At 46.6% G+C, this 16,199-nt stretch overlaps 1 protein-coding gene across 4 annotated transcripts in view; it reads right to left on the reverse strand.

Annotated features, from left to right (window-relative positions):
* Positions 1-16,199, reverse strand: part of ARID1A (AT-rich interaction domain 1A) — a 68,567-nt gene that overhangs the window by 7,344 nt on the left and 45,024 nt on the right. For 2 of the 4 annotated variants that reach the window (XM_019980531.2, XM_070775929.1), the window contains exons 5-14: positions 9,825-10,065; positions 9,442-9,531; positions 8,722-8,889; positions 7,701-8,013; positions 6,244-6,389; positions 6,050-6,159; positions 4,646-4,855; positions 1,786-1,993; positions 517-649; positions 206-381 (exon numbers count right to left, since the gene is read on the reverse strand). In XM_019980531.2, coding sequence (XP_019836090.2) covers positions 206-381; positions 517-649; positions 1,786-1,993; positions 4,646-4,855; positions 6,050-6,159; positions 6,244-6,389; positions 7,701-8,013; positions 8,722-8,889; positions 9,442-9,531; positions 9,825-10,065 — 1,795 coding nt within the window. The remainder of the gene's footprint in view (positions 1-205; positions 382-516; positions 650-1,785; positions 1,994-4,645; positions 4,856-6,049; positions 6,160-6,243; positions 6,390-7,700; positions 8,014-8,721; positions 8,890-9,441; positions 9,532-9,824; positions 10,066-16,199) is intronic. The other 2 variants (XM_019980538.2, XM_070775925.1) reach the window with 2 other exon arrangements.

Below are 16,199 nucleotides of genomic sequence, written 5' to 3' on the forward strand. Positions count from 1 at the left end.
GACCGGTTTGAAACAGAGATCTAGAAAGGCCCCAACTAGCAAAGAACACGTACTTGTAAAGGATGATGCGTGAGCCCAGGGAGAAGACGACAAGAAAGGAGGATGAAGGGGATGGTGTGACGAGCAACAAGAACCTTAAGCCACTCCAACGCCCCCATACTCTGGCCCTGCCCTCAACGACAGAAGGCCAACAGCAGTCAGTCACCTTTCCTCATGCTGCCGTAAGGATCCTTATTTGGCTCATAGGACATGCGCCCCATCATGTCGGAGGTATTCATACTGGGCTGGTACCCAGGGTTTGGAGTCATGGAATTCCGCTTCTGGAATGTGGGGTCACTTCCATCAGGAAAGGCATCCTGGATCCCAACTGAATTGCTCCTACTCAAGAGTGAAGGGAGCCAATTAGACCCTAAATAAAGCAATTCCTCCAATAACACAAGGCACATGGGAGTCACTGGTTGGACAGAGCAGGGACATACCCTGGGTTACACAGCCTGACCCTGCTCCTGGCCTTACCTCATGCCTGGCAAGGGGGGGATCTGGCTGTGCGGCGTGGATGCTGGAGTTGGTGGCTTCAGGTCTCCTCCTTCTGCCATGGAGCTGCTGGTTGACTGAGGTGTCTGTGGCCCCTGCATTGACCCTGATCCCGCTGTGGACAGTGATACAGGATGAGCAGGAAAACTCTCACAGAAACACACACACGCCCTAGGATCTCTTTGAAGAGGAACACTAAAAAGGCTAGAACTAGGGTTCTTTAAAACCTAAATCACCCTTCTCAGCAGATCTGCAAGGCCAGTAATAAAGAAGGGAATTTGAGGGCTCCATCGCTTCTCGCTGCTGTTCACGTTTGGAGACCATTAGCATGCTGGTGATGACGTGAGTCTCTGTCAAGATTCCCAACTCTTTTTCTTTACTTCCCCAAGGACCCTGTCTAACCTATTATACCTTGTAATGCTGGTACACAAGCTCCCAGTAAGGGGCCCTGGAAAGCTGGGTGGTGAGGTCCCCTCTTACCCCAAACCTGCAGAGCACTGTAGGAACCTAGGAACTCCTATTCTCAAGCATCTAACCCAGTGTCACCAGCAGTTCGAATGTTCCCCGAAGCCGATGAGCACAGTACCAGTAATTAACGCTTCCATTAGTTACCATTCTCAGCAGCAGATACCCTGCGGCTTTGGCCTCCCCAGCTGATGAGTCATCTCAGGCACTGCTTACACCCTCGGAGGTCAACCCCAGGGCACATGTGTTCACACCCACCTTCTAGGAGCCCTGGCCTTCCTCCCTCGACATGCCTGTCCAGGCCCCATCCTCCTCTCAGAAAGGAGGGTGGGCAGAGGCGCTCCCTGCGGAGTACTCCATTCATATTCCCGCCCCACGCCCTCCTTCCCATTCACTGCCATCTCAGCTCCCTGGGGAATTCAGGGCTCTAGTCTGAGCAGCATTCTTAAGGCGCTGACATCAGTGGGCCAAGGCTCCCAGATGGCCTGCCTCACTGCTATTTGTCAGATTTCCCGACTTGTTCAGTGTCCCTCCCACTCACTAGTTTACAAACATTTGGCAAGGTGCCAGGTGCACAATGAAAATTTAAACTTAAGGGTTGCTGCAAACTACCTCCCAAGGGAGTCGCCACCGCCCGCTCTTCAGTCTGCCAACCTGTTATGCTCAGTGGTAGGACAGGACAGAGTACACATCCCTGGTGGCAGCCACTGGTGAATGAGGAGCCTAGGCCCTGGACTGCTACCCCTGCAGGGTGAGCCTTGGTGAGGCTGCTCACCCCATCCTTACCAGGCGAGGGAGGCTGGATCTTGGGCTGGGACTTCTTGGAATCAGCAGCTGCAAAGATGTCTGGGGGAGGGTCTTCTCCCCGTTCGATCTTGCACTCAAAGGCATAGAGACACTGGATGTACTGCTTTTTCAAGGAGCTGGCAGCACTGCTTGAGGTGCCGACATTGAGGTTGGTCGCAAGTTCCCGCCACTTCTTGTTCTTGTTGACCTGTACAACCAACCAGAAGAGTCGGGGTGCATCTTCCATCTGGCCTTCCTGCCCACATACCCCAAACCCCATCAGGCAACCGACCAGGTACTCATCTTGTGAAACCACAATTCTCAGTTAACCACAGAAGTTATCCTTGCTTGGTGGATAGTACACAGCCAACATTAAATCCATGGCTTCCCTCTACCCTCAGCAGGTTTTATCCACAGATCACTGCAACTGTCAGACAGCGCTTATTCAAAATAGGGCGAATTTTACATCACTATTAGTCAGAGAGATCAGAATTCAGAAGGTATGTGCTTTGCGTTACACAAGTGTACTGTTGAAAAACGATGTGCAAAGCACCATCAGATCCAAATCATATTTTACATGCACTGATAAAAACTAACATTTTATAAAATGGAGATGTGTGGCAATATCAACAACCACCCTGCCTGACTTACTTTGTCAAACTGGGGGTTTTCATATCGGATTTTTTTTTTCTTCTCAGTGTGGGGCTTCTTACAAATTTGACATTCTGTGTCCCTGCTCCCGCATCTCAGTGACGTATGACTGCAAGCCCCTCGCCCTCAGCAGTCACTGTCCTGACTACCCAGGAGATGCTTCAGGCCCCATGACTTCATTTTTACCTTCCCAGGGATCAGTCTAGAGCTCTGCTTCCTTTCCTCAGCTTCAGAATACACTGTCTCCCATCCCTACAATTAGTCTGTCTGCTTTAGCCAGGCAGGATTCCTTCTTCACGTAATTGTTTTTTGACTGCGCTGCACAACATGCAGGATCTTAGCTCCCCGACCAGGGCATGATCCCGTGTCCCTGCAGTGGCAGCGTCTAACCACTGGACCACCAGGGAATTCCCCTTGAGGTATTCTTATGTTTATTCGTCCACCACGTGATAAGCCTGTCTCTCAAGGGCTACAAACACCAACTTTCCAGTCCCAATCCACAGGGAATTCAAAATGTTTTGACACCTGCTGATCTGGTACCTGTGACACCAGAGACAAGAGTGATAAGGAAGCAAAGAAAGGAATAGTTTAGATGGAGGGGAAATGACCAGGAACACTTCCTAGAGCAGGCAATGTCTGAGCTGAGACTTGGAAGGCTGGAGGTGGCATTGGTAGGGTATATTCCAGACCCTTTCCCATCTTCATGCCATCAGGGCCAGTCAACTGGAACAGCTCCTCACTTGACCCAAACCCTGTTAATCCTTCAGAGAGCTCAAGACTCATCTTTTGCCTTCTTGGAGCCTTCACAAACTAACTCATAACAGCACTCTATCTTCTCTGAACTGTCTTTAGAATTCAATCACATCACAGCATCTAAAAGGCTGGCAACCTTTTGGAAACTGGAAGACAGACCCCTGGGCTTTGGGATTCTCCCTATACCTCATTTTAGGCCCGGTGAATCCAGAAGCCCATGCAATTAAAAAGTATGCCAAACCTAACCCAATGCCCCTTTTCTCTACAGGTAGGAGTGCCCTGACTATGAGAACTCAACACCAGGGAGAATGGCAGCAGTGAACCCAGGTCACCGCAGAAGCCTGCTGGGCTCTGCTTCCCACGCTGGTTATGTGGCAGTGTGCACGTGTCTTGTTTTATTTTGTTTTCCTTTTGTGAGGGAGGGGAATAAAGCCTGAGGGAGAAGGAATTCATAACTGACTGTTGGTTGGCTTCATTCCAATCATTTTCTCTTCTGCTGGTGACAGCTGTTTTCCTCTTCTGATTTAGAAGATTTGGAGTCCACCCCTTCCCACCATGCATCCCCCTGAGCTCAGCTGCACATTCAGATCCAATAGCAAGCTCCTGGTATGATGACTACAGAACATACATAGGAAGAAAGTTTGCAAGGCACGATGAACTGTCTGCCACGATTGCCTCACCTGTTTGACTCCTGGGCTGAGTATAAAATAAAGATTTAAGCTATCAGGGCAGGCGCAAGGCTCAGGGTGGTGTTCAGTTTGGGTTTCCAGTGGAGATTAATCCATTCATTTAAGTCTCGCATACAGAGTAACTAAACACAATTTCCCACCTACTTCTTCCTTCATAAACTATTTCTACTTAATAGCTCCTGAAGTCCCATCTCCACTGGGAAGCTTTCTAGAATGAAAGGATCAGCAACTATTCTGGCTTCCCTTGTACCATCCTGTAAACCAATTTATGTGGCAGAAATCTTGCTCCAAGTTTTGTTTGATTATCCCTAGCTTTCAACAGTCTAGCAGGATACACACTGTCCCTACATTACAAATAAGAAAAACGAAGGCTCAGAGTGGTTACACCTCTTGATTAAGGTCACTTAGGTTGTAAGTGGCTAAGAAAGAATTCAAAACCAGACCCCTCTCTGAATCTTGCCCTTGTCTCATACTCCAAACTGCCTGCCATGGAATCAGAATGCTCATAGACTTGCCCTGTTTTGCAACTCAGGGGGACTCTGGGCACATGTAAATTAATGCTAATACTTCACGCTACCCATGGAGATCTCAGCCTCCTCCCGTGGCCTTGTCTTCTGGAAGGCCTGGGCTCCCTGGCCTGTCAGTATGTGACTCAGAGAGCAGGGGAGGGTGATGTGCCTGTGGGAGGCATGGCACCAGTGAGGCCACTGAGTACCTACAGAAAGGCTTGTTGAAACCACAGGGGGAGCCAAGTGCCAGGCACTCACCTGAGTCAATCCACCAATTTCCTTCACAGACACATAGAGGCGGTACAGGTCCAGAGGTTTCCTACCCACAGCAGGCAGATTTGTCATGCCCATGGCCTTCTCCTCCGTGAAGGCCAGATAACGGTCCACCCACATCTTCCTCTCAGGCTCACCACCCAGCTCATACAACTTGGTGATCTTCTCATTGGTTGTAGTAGAAGAACTGGATTTCTGGAAGGGGCAGGTCAAGATTCATAGGAACTGGTCAGATTCAAAGCCTATGCTAGGGGTCTCAGAAGCCCCTTGATTAGGGCAGTAGTAAAGCTTCTCACTCTGGGGTGGTCACTAACATCTGCCCTGCCTTCACAAAAACCAAAAGGGAGCTAGACCTTCCTGTAAAGAAAGCAAGCTAACCCTGCCTATACATTAGGTATTGAGTGCTGTGCCAGAGGCCTTTATGCAACAGGTATTACAATTATCCTTCTCTTAAAAGGTAAGGCAGCAGGCACCAAGGAGGCCATGCCTAAGATCTCCTAGTGTTTCAGTAGCAGGACTGAGAGTCAAACCCTTGTCCACCTGACATCAATGTCACTAATACACCCACACCACTACCCAGGAGCCTGGACACGCTTTTACAGACGTTTCAGAGAAATCAAGAAACTCAAAAATATGACCTTGAGACGATAGACTAAAATGAAAAGGAACTTTTCCTCCTCTTAAGAAAGGAAGGGTTCTGCTTGAATGGCTTTGGATGACTATCCAAGACATGAGGATGACTAAAAGGGTCTGGAAGCCAGAGGTGAACGTCCACAAGAGGTGGCAGCTAGGATTGTTATTTCCCCTACTTTATAAGGTAGGGAAAATGAGGTATGACGAAGGGCAGAAATATTTTAAATGACTCAGATACTGAGCAGGTCCCCAGAATGCCACACAGCCCAACAGAGAGCAGACCCAGGACCAACCTGAGAGAGGTCAAGGACCCAAAGCCCACCTGCCTCTTCTCCCCCTTTATGGAACATAGGGTACCAACCATTCCTGCTGTTCTGAGTCCAGGAAGGTCCAGGAAGACAACAACCAGTCACCCATGACATACGTCATCTATCAGTGCATAAGGACAGGGGTCACAGTTTCAGAGAGTACAGCGTAGAGAATTCTACTCTGCCAGTCTGGCATTTCCTCCGTATCAGACAGACATGAGAACACTATGTTATTTACATTAGGACCCCTTGGGCTAACTCATACCTAATTCAATGAACGATTATCCTGGGACTCTTCATGGTTAAGAAGAGGTAACAACACCCTTTGCCAAGATTATCTAGTCGGTGTCATATAAAAGGCTGGAGTCTAATCACCCTTTCTTCTTTTTCCTTCCTATCACTGAAAGGATGGGACAGAAAGTTGAGGAGTCAAGATATAAGCCATTACCTTGGATTTAGATTCCGTCTTGGGTGTCCCATCTGCCTTGTTGTTCATTTTGGAGGCTGGAGTTAACTTGACATCCCCAAGACCCATCATCTCTGGACTGGCTGCCATTCCTACAAAAGAAGAGAAAAGTCCGATGGGTTTGTGACATAAAGACCGTTCTGGAAGAAATCCCTGGGGTGATGCCTATGACTTACCTGCTGAATTGTTGGCCATGGTTCCACCCATGGGATATGGGGGTCCCTGAGGGTTGATCATGCCAGCCATACTATTAATCCCCTGTCCATAGGGAGGTCCAGTTCCCATTATGCCCCCTTGATTCATATTGGGGTAGCCGGGTGGTCTAAGGAAGAAGATGCAGAGTATGAGAGACAAGAGTTAGAGACGCTAAGCTTTCAAATTAGGGATAAACAGGGCTGTGTGAGACGAGATCATCTAGTTAGGCTTACAAGGGAAAGTCTTATGGGCCCCACAAACTACAACCATGCACACAGATATTCTTATTTTCTACCACCCACAAAAGTTCTAAGAGGGTTTAAGCTCCCAAAAGGAAATCATCGCTCAGTTTTAAAGGATGCACTCCTTGAAGAATGGAGTCTTACTGTGTCTCTTAAATACTACTTCCCTTTAAGGCATCTCCAAAGTCAAGCTGTGTTTCCATTTAGGGGCCCTCACTATGGCAAAAGGCCTAGATTAAATACTCAGTTTTACTACTCTGTCATGTCACCCCAACCAAACTCACAGCATAGCACCTGGAGGGTCTGTGTATTTTAAACTACACCTCAAAAAAAAAAAAATCTTAGTTTTATTTATTTTTTGGCCACACTGCACAACTTGTGGGATCGCAGTTCCCTGACCAGGTATTAAACTTGAGCCACAGCAGTGAAAGCCAGAATCCCAACCACTAGGCCGCCAGGAACACCCCTTTGTATTCTTCCTTGATGGGCCTACTGCAAACTTTGTGTTTCTATCATCCTAAAGTACTATCAAATCCACCTCTCTTTATTCAGTTACCCTATTCTACCTTTGTTCACCAGCATCCCAGTTAAGAATCACTGTAAGAACTGTCAGCATCAACAATGGGGTACACAGACAGTCTTCAGAAACAGCAGAATCATAGTCACTGAAGCCAGTGGCCAAGGAAGAGATGAATGTTGAAGTCATAAACCAAATCACACAAGCCTTCTGCACTTTCGCACCAGAGTCAAATACAAAGGAGCACACAGAAGAGTAAGCAAGACGGCAGACCACAACCTCACCATCCTCCATTTCCCACACCGCAGGCGCAAATCATGTGCATCGTTCAAAAGTATTTTTGGAAACCAAGAAGCTGGATTGGCAGAAGAAATAAACTCTGAAAACCTATTTTACTAATCAAAGTAACGTATACTTTATAAATTTCTTTACATATGATGTCTGATACCAATCTGAGATGCTTACAAGTCAGCACTTCTGCTGTCTTTTTCACTGTAAAGAAACATGGTTTTCTAAAGAGCTCTCAATAAAATGCCTATTTACCAAGATAACACGGTTTAGGTCCAGAAGTATCTCAACGACCTAAACGACTCTGCAATTAGATTAAATGCTCGCTTCCCAATTAGATGAAATGCTCTCCTTGCACTGCTACTGTCCCCCTTCACTTCCCAGGCCTTACCTGTTTTGGATAGAGTTGGCAGCAACATGCATGGCAACAGCAGTTTCTTGAGTTTTCCGGTTCATGCCCCCGGGAGGGGGACACATCCCTGACCCAACCTGAGGTGGCATATTGGCCATGTTAGGGCCATAAGGCCGGTTGCCCATGGAGGCGTGACTCATCCTCCCGGGAGGGAGTGTGCCATAAGGTGGGATGCCAGGTTGCCCATGCATCTGACCTCCAGCACCCATAGGGTTCATGCTTCCAGCCATGCCTGCACTGGGGTAGTTAGCATTGGGCAAGGCATTATAGTTTGGCTGCCTGGGGTAGCCTCCTGAGAGGGGAAGGAGAGAAGATACAGAGACTTGGTTAGTGACTCACTGGCAACTCATTAATAATGCTCAACTCTTAAACTCTAAAGACATAAACAATGGGAATCATTCAATATTTGGTCTGGAAAGAGACCAATTTCATGGTCTCTTTAAAAAAACAACAAAACCTCATAGTCCATTAAAAAAAAAAAGTTTAAGGAGGGTGTGGCAGGAATGTATAAAGCCAGGCCTCAGTTGCCCCTCATCTTAAAGACAGCACAGCACAGGGCAAGGCTGGCTGGCAGGCAAGGCTGGCTGTGCTGCTAAGCCAGGTCCTTCACCTCCCAGATTCTTCCCTTTCTACACACTCATCTTCCATGCTCTAAGAAATTCAGCTTGAGATCCATCTAGGGCTGATTTTGAGCAAATATCTATTCTATTGGGACTAATTTACTAAAAAATAAAAATTAATAACCAATAATTACCACTTACTAAGTGTTTGTGCTCTGTCTTGGGCTAAATTACCTTATCCTCATTTTACAGATGAAACAGAGGCTCAGAGAGATTCAAGGACTTTCCCATGATGGCAGTCCTGCTCTACTTTAAGACCTGGCCTGGGTGGATTTAAGGCAAACATAGTTCTACTCTTATAACCCAGATAGCAACCTATCAAACAAGGAACTCTTTTCTAGCCTCACCCCCATGTACTCCTGCCTGGGTAGTATACTCACCCTGTGGGCCGTACTGACTCCCCTGGGGACCATAGCTCCCCATGGAGTTCTGCTGGTAGGAGCCCATGCCTGTGTGCATCTGTCCTCCGGAAGGCTGACGTGGAGATAAGGCTGACCCGGGCTGGGGGGAACTGTACTGGGGCATCTGGGGGTTCCTCTGCATGTAACCTATTTGTGGGTAGTGTCCACATAGTTATTATCTCAGTACCATGGGAACGAATACTCTCCCTTATCCTAGGACTTCACCATCTACATTTTCTTTAGCAAATACTTACATGAAGTCTCTTATTTGTTGTATAATTATGTGCTCTTTTAGGCACCCTCAAAAGTGACACAGTCATTAACCCAGGGCATACCAACTGTTTCTACTAAATGGAGGTTTGAGGAAAAAAAAAAAAGCAAAGACCCCTGCCCCAAATCCCTGATAAATGCTGTAGGATTTACAGGGTAAAGATTTGATGCTGAGTATTTAGTATTTGCTGACCAAATTAGGCACAATGGAGGGGTAATCCATCAAAACACATGACCAATAAAAATGGCTGTGGGGAGATGTAATTCTGGAGCCACCAAGATGGCCAAGCCCATCCTAATTTCACAATCTGCTGCTGAGATTGTCCTAAGCTTCATGGTCATATAGTTCTCCAAAAGCTGTTGCAGAGATAATGAACCAAAGGTCTGCCTCTGCCCTCCACCCCTCTCCCTTGAAGCCCAGGCTCTCACCTCGATCTTGGGCAATGCTTGATTGGTTCATAGAAGGATGCATGATGCTGTCCGACTGGCCACTGGGTGGCCGAGGTGGCATCTGGTTGCCTGCTCCAGAGAGAGAAAGAAGTAAGCCAGTCATGGCTACACCTGGAAAACCTAGTCAGCAGGTTAAGTTCGAAGTAGAAATGGCTTCTGGGAAGGCCAAGAACCTCCCAGGATCACATACACTGGAGGATCCAGTAAAGGGGCTCCCATCTCCTTTCTTCAAATGCTGAAGGGAATCTCTCAGCCAGTGGAAGGCCGGGACTCCCTAATATCATGCGGGGGAGGAGGTGGGGGTGTGCGGGGGTCACAGCAGTCCTCTTTCCCTTTCCCCAGAGGTCAGTACTTGATAGTACCTGGCACTGCAGCAGGCGAGAGTGGTCCTGAGCGAGACTGAGCAACACTGGCAGGAGAGCCAACCGGGGACGGGGAGGGGCCTCGGATGCCAGGCAGGTGAGGGGAGGTATGGGGAGAGAAGGGAGACTGAGCTGGATTACTCTGCTCCCCTTGGCTGCTGGAAATCCCTGATGTGCTCACTCCAGGGCTCAGAGCTCCTTCTGTCCCCATGGGGAGATCATCTATTGAACCAGACAGATCCTGGAACATATACACAAGGATATGGATTAGCAATTTTGAGGTAGAAAGATTCTTTGTTCAACAATCCTACTACAGGATTAACATTTTCCTTAAACAGCCCAAAGTAAATACAGGGCACACATTTATGTACTCGTGATACTAGAGCTTACAGTATACAGCAAACACTCTATTAAGGGCTAGATACAGAATAGTTTAGACTCTGCAGCCCATACAGTCTGTGTCACAACTGTTCAACTCAGGCCATCAGAGTACAAAAGTAGTCACAGACAATTCGTAAACAAATGGATGTGATTGTGCCCTAACAAAATATTATTTATAAAAACAAGTAGCTAGCCCACAAGCTATTGTTTGCTGACCCCTGGTCTATCTACCAGAAGCAGATTGAGTACTTTCATCTTCTTTCCCAGCCCCAACTTCTATAGTCAAAAGAGAGCAGCTCTGTCAGTGAGCCTTTAGTTCTCTTCCAACGGGGAAACTTACAACACTGCCAGCATGGCACCAGGAGCTATAAGAAAATGTTAACAAGTTTGGGCAACATTCACAGATCCCCTCTGCATCAGATTATTATAACCTACATTTACCAAGAACTCACTCCAAGTTGCCATACTTTAAAACATAAGGGGTAGGAGGTAAGAAAGGGATATATTACACAGACAATTCCTTAACTGCCAAGAAGGCCTGGGACTACATTCCTAACACCTGGCCAATAACAGGGATGAACAAATGTTTGCCAACTGAACAAACCAAGTTTTTTTTGTTTTTTTTTTTTTAGTTTTATGTTTCAATGAGAACTTGGTGTTTATTTGGGGGTTGTGCTTAGGGATTGTGTCTTGAATTAAACTGTAAAGAGTTCACTTTTCACTCTTAAAAAAAAGTTCACGCTCCATCAGTAAACCCCAAGGTTAGCACTTAGGACCTCAATATGAAAAAATACTCTGAAAAAGAAAAAAAAAGAGGGACTTCCCCAGCAGTTCAGTGGTTAAGATTCCACACTTCCACAGAAGGGGGCATGGGTTTGATCCCTGGTCAGGGAACCAAGATCCTGCATGCCATGTGGCCCAGCCAAAAAAGAAAGGAAAAAAAAGGAAGATATTCACCCCAGAAAATGCATCCCCACCCCACCCCAGCCCCAATTTCACTCTCTGGCAACACCACAGGCTCAACATCATACATTAACTTCAAGCTGGGAACTAACTACACTTTGAAGAAAGGATGAAAGCTTTGGGAACAGGCTCAGGTCTGGGAAAACCCTAAGGCTCAAATGGTTAAGAAAAGAGTTCTCTTAAAGAGACACATCTGAAGAGGAAAAAAATCCAAAATGGCCTGATTTGAGTCTATTCCTATTCCCACAACAAGCTCACCTTGGAAAGTTGAGTTGGAGGAGATTCTGACCCTAGAGTCAGACAATAACACTGGAGATCAAGAGTACCTCTTACGCTCTCCCCAAGTGTCCAGGTTGGCTGGACCTTTTGCAAACCAGTTGGTTACTTTACTAGGTTGGGAGTATTTCTGCTGAGTTTTGTGGGAACAAAGCTTGCCTTGAAGGCAAGGCAGGCAGGTAGGTGTACATTTGTCTGTGTTCAGCTCTCAGGGTGAGCTGAGATTTCAGAAAATGCTAGCTTTTCTATAAGAAGCAGACCCAGTACACCATAGCATGCTTTAAAAATGCAATTAGAATTAGTCCCAGCATGGACGAGAACTTAAGAAGCCCTCCTCTAGGTAACACCAAAGGGCCTCTTTCTTTTCAAAGGACTAAAGCACCTGGAGTTCTAAAGAGCCTTGGGTTCATCCCAACAGAGGATTCCTTCCACGTTGAGGGCTAAGCTGTCCCAGGACACCTGGCTTCTGAACCAAGAAGGGTAAACCCAAAGTGGCAGCAAGATGACAAGAGGAGCCAACTGTGTCGGCCAGAAAAGGCCTCGAAAGCCACTTGTTAAGCCCTGGTCTATAACAGAAACCACAGCCCAATGCTCTGTTTTAGGGACCATGAGCTTCCCTCGCATTCCTTCCTACTGTCTCCATTCTTTACCAAAACACCAGCTTCTAGTAATAAGAGCTACTTGCTTAGAGGAAAAAGAAATCAACATATTTTGGAACAGAACAAGAATCAACGGTCCAGCCATAAGACAAGAACTCTTCCAGTGGCCTTGAAAAATTATTTTAAACATTTCTGTCTTTAATTAAACAAGTAAAACATGAACAGTTTCATGGTAAAAATAGCTCAGATAGTACACGTAAACTCAAAGTCCCCCTCTGTTCTCGTTTGGCTGCTTTCAATAGAGGCACCCTATTCCATTTGGTATATATCCTTGGACACCTTCTGAGGAACTGAGGAGGGGGAAAAAAATAAAGGATGTTCAACAACACTAATTATCAGGGAAAAGGAATTCAAACCATAACGAGCCTCATGTCTATTAGGATGGCTATTGACAAAAATAAAGAAACCCATTTTGGCAAGGATGTGGAAAAAAGGGAACCCTTAGGCACTGTTGGTGGGAATATAAACTGGTACAGCCACTACGGAAAACAGTATGAAGGTTCCTCAAAAAACGAGGGGGAAAAAAAAAGGACTACCAAGTGATCCAGCTATTTCACTTCTGGATATTTATCCTAAGTAAACCAAAGCAATCACTTGAAAAGATACACATACTACCATGTTCACTGCAACATGGAAAAATTATTTCCAATAGCCAAAGCAGGAAAGCAACCTAACCCCAATGACAGATGAATAAATAAAGGAAATGTGGTGTGTACACACACAAGAATACTCAGTCATAAAGAAGAACGAAACCTTGCCATCTGTGACAACACGGACGGACCTGAGGGGCATTATGCTGAGTGAAGCAAGTCAGAGAAAGTAAGTACCATACGATATTACTTACATGTGGAATCTAAAACAAACAAAGCCAGCTCACGTTGGTTGGCTGTCAGAGGGGGAAGGAGAAATGAGAAGGGAGTCAACAGTACAAACTTCCAGTTATAAAATAAATAAGCCAAGGGGGTGTGATGTACAGCACGGTGACTAGAGTTAATAAAACTGTATATCTGACATCTTTCAAAAGTTCTCATCACAAGAAAAAAAATTCTGCAACTATATGTTAGTCACTCAGTGGTGTCCGACTCTTTGCGATCCCATGGACTACAGCTCTTCAGGCTCTTCGGTCCATGGCTTTTCCAGGCAAGAATACAGGAATGAGTAGCCATTCCCTTCTCCAGAGGATCTTCCCAACCCATGGATCGAACCTGGGTCTCCTGCGCTACAGGCAGACTCTTCACCGTCTGAGCCACCAGGAAGCCCTGTAAACTTCAGGGATGACGTTAACTAGACTTGCAGTACTCATTTTGCAACACATGCATATACTGAATCATTACATTATACACCTGAAACGAGTATTATGTTGTAAGTCAATTGTATCTCAATAAACAAAAATAAAAGGAAAAAACCCTACCAGCTCACTGACCACTGCTACAAGGTCAGAGTAAAGCCTGCAAATGCTCCTTCAGTTAGAGTGTGTTATAAATCAGGCTCTCCAGAGACACACAGGTGAGTGTCCTAGTGCAGCTGAGGGATCCCAGGGGCCTGGAGGCCTGTGGTGGCAACGTGGCGGCTTCCTTCACAGAGGCACTCTGAGGAGAGCTGTCAGTTTTGGTAAAGTGCCCTGAGGCTCCTCTGGAGAAAAAGTACTAAATAAACCACTTGTCAACAGCAGCCCACGTGGACTGGAATGCCTGGGCAGAGAATAATAGTAGGGAAAGAATCAGCATTAATCTTCTTATCTCTCTCATTTGATTGGTATGAGGCCAGTCCCTCAAAACTACCGTTGTCATCAGATGGCAAGTGGTCAGGGGAGAGGTTGATTAAAAAAAGAAATTTTTAAGAATCAGAATGTTGGACTCCCCTGGTGGCATAGGGATAAGAATCCACCTGCCGATGCAGGGGACACGGGTTCAATCCCTGGTCCAGGAAGATTGCACATGCTGCAGAGCAACTAAGCCCCAGCACCACAGCTACTGAGCCCACACGCTAGAGCCCGTGCTCTGCAGCAAGAGAAGTCACTGCAATGAGAAGCCTGCATACCGCAACTAGAGAAAGCCCCCGCATAGTAACAAAGACCCAGTGCAACCAAGATAAATAAATTGAAAAAAAAAAAAAAAACAAACCTAGAATGTTAGCACAGGAAAGAACTGAGCATTTATATGAATATTAATGATCATTTGAGCATCTATGATGCTTCAGACATTTTATGGAAGTGGAAGTGTTAGTCACTCAGTCATGTCTGACTCTGACTCTTTGTGACGCCATGGACCGTAGCCCACCAGGCTCCTCTGTCCATGGAATTCTCCAGGCAAGAATACTGGAGTGGGCGGCCATTCCCTTCTCCAGGGGATCTTCCCCATCCAGGGATCAAACTCGGGTCTCTCCTGCATTGCAGGCAGATTCTTTACCACCTGAGCCACGCTATGGAGTTCCTTAATTATCCACAATTCTCAGCTGTAGATACTAGTACCACTAATACGTTAAAAAGGAGTAAGTTGATTCTCCGGGAGACCTGCCCAAGCCACCCACCAAGTAAATGACAGAAATTAAGACTTTGAACCCAGATCTGCTGAACCCCAAAGCCTGTGTTCTCTCTCCATTATGCTGTGATACCATAAAGACTGAGGAAAAAGCATCACAAGCTTGAGTTAGGAGACTAAAGCTCTTGGTACTTATCAGTTGTGACCTCGGGCAAGCTAGCAACAAGCTAGGCTTCAGTTCTATCACTTAAAACGACAAGATGACTGGACAAATCTGAGTCTGTGATGCCCCTGGGGCATTTGCAAGAAACTCTACTGGCACCACATGGTCAGGGCCATATGGAAAATGCAATACCAGCAGCAGTACCCTGGAATAAGAGACACAACACAACAACACGCGGCAGTATAAGACGTAAGACACACCCATCAGCTCCAGCAGCTAATCACAGGAAAAGTTTTTATTGGGAAATGAGAGGGAGAGGTAAAGGCGGAAGACTCCAAAAGAGGGCTCCCCGCTCCATCTACATGGACACTGCTCTAAACTCCATGTCCTTTTATTGCACAGGACACACCTCTGCTTTCTACCCTACAAAAAGCCAGTTTTTCAGGTCTTTTGTTCCACAAAGAGCTGGATGTCTGGTTGTTGAGTCAGACCTCAATGTGCCTAACGAGTTCGACTTTCTACAACACTTAGCACACAAAGTCCAAACAATCCAAGCCCCTGTTCGCTCCTTCTGCTGGGCCACCTTTTAGCATTTCAGGACTCTGGGTCTCAGTTCTCCCAAGTCCACCCAACAGGTGCCTTCCAGGAGGACTGCTGAAAAGAACTACAGCAATGCCCTGTAAGTGGAAAGATCTCTTTTCCCAGCTCTGCTTTCCTCCAAGCACAATCCTGCTGAGAGACAGGAGGTGAGGATCAGCCCACTCAGTGCCCTGCCAGTTCCAAGGAAGCAGCAGGGCCAGGGAGAATTTCCTCACGTGTTTCCAACGTGTTTCATGCATTTCATTGCTCATCTACCATGCAGATCAAAAGCGCTGGAGCAGGTCCAACTATTTCACACAGAATCTCACACTCCAGGCTGGCTACAGCCCCGAAAGCCTTCGTTTCTTCACTTGAAATACTGCCCAATGTTATTTTGGGATATGACCTGATAGAGGAAGCCCATAGGGATTCCATGACGATAAGCGTTCCAGCTGTGATTGGTTGCCCAGCCCCAGCGAGTGCCAGCATGGGTTTGTCAGGCTCTGCTGACAAACAGAACTCAGCAGCTAACACCTTCTTTTCACACCACAACAAAACCATGCCCGAAAATCACACAGGCCATACCTCATTGGGGGTGTGGGGCGGGGGTTTGCTAGTGCTCTCGCAGGAAGAGCTGCGAGTTCTAACATGAATCGGCTGCCTGACTGAGTACATTTTCAAGCAGAAAGATACCAGATCAGGGTTACAGAAGGGGGTTAAACAATCTCCCAACAGAGACTCACAAGGATGACATCAGTTCATTTTGCTGAGCAGATTAAACAACATCAATAAGGAAGTTTCATGGCAATGTTCAGTTCAGGGTTTTCTCAGAAATTTGGCTGAATCCTTGAGAAATGGAGCTTTTGTTAACCCC

Source organism: Bos indicus, chromosome 2, assembly GCF_029378745.1.
Source record: "Bos indicus isolate NIAB-ARS_2022 breed Sahiwal x Tharparkar chromosome 2, NIAB-ARS_B.indTharparkar_mat_pri_1.0, whole genome shotgun sequence".
Taxonomy (NCBI): domain Eukaryota; kingdom Metazoa; phylum Chordata; class Mammalia; order Artiodactyla; family Bovidae; genus Bos; species Bos indicus.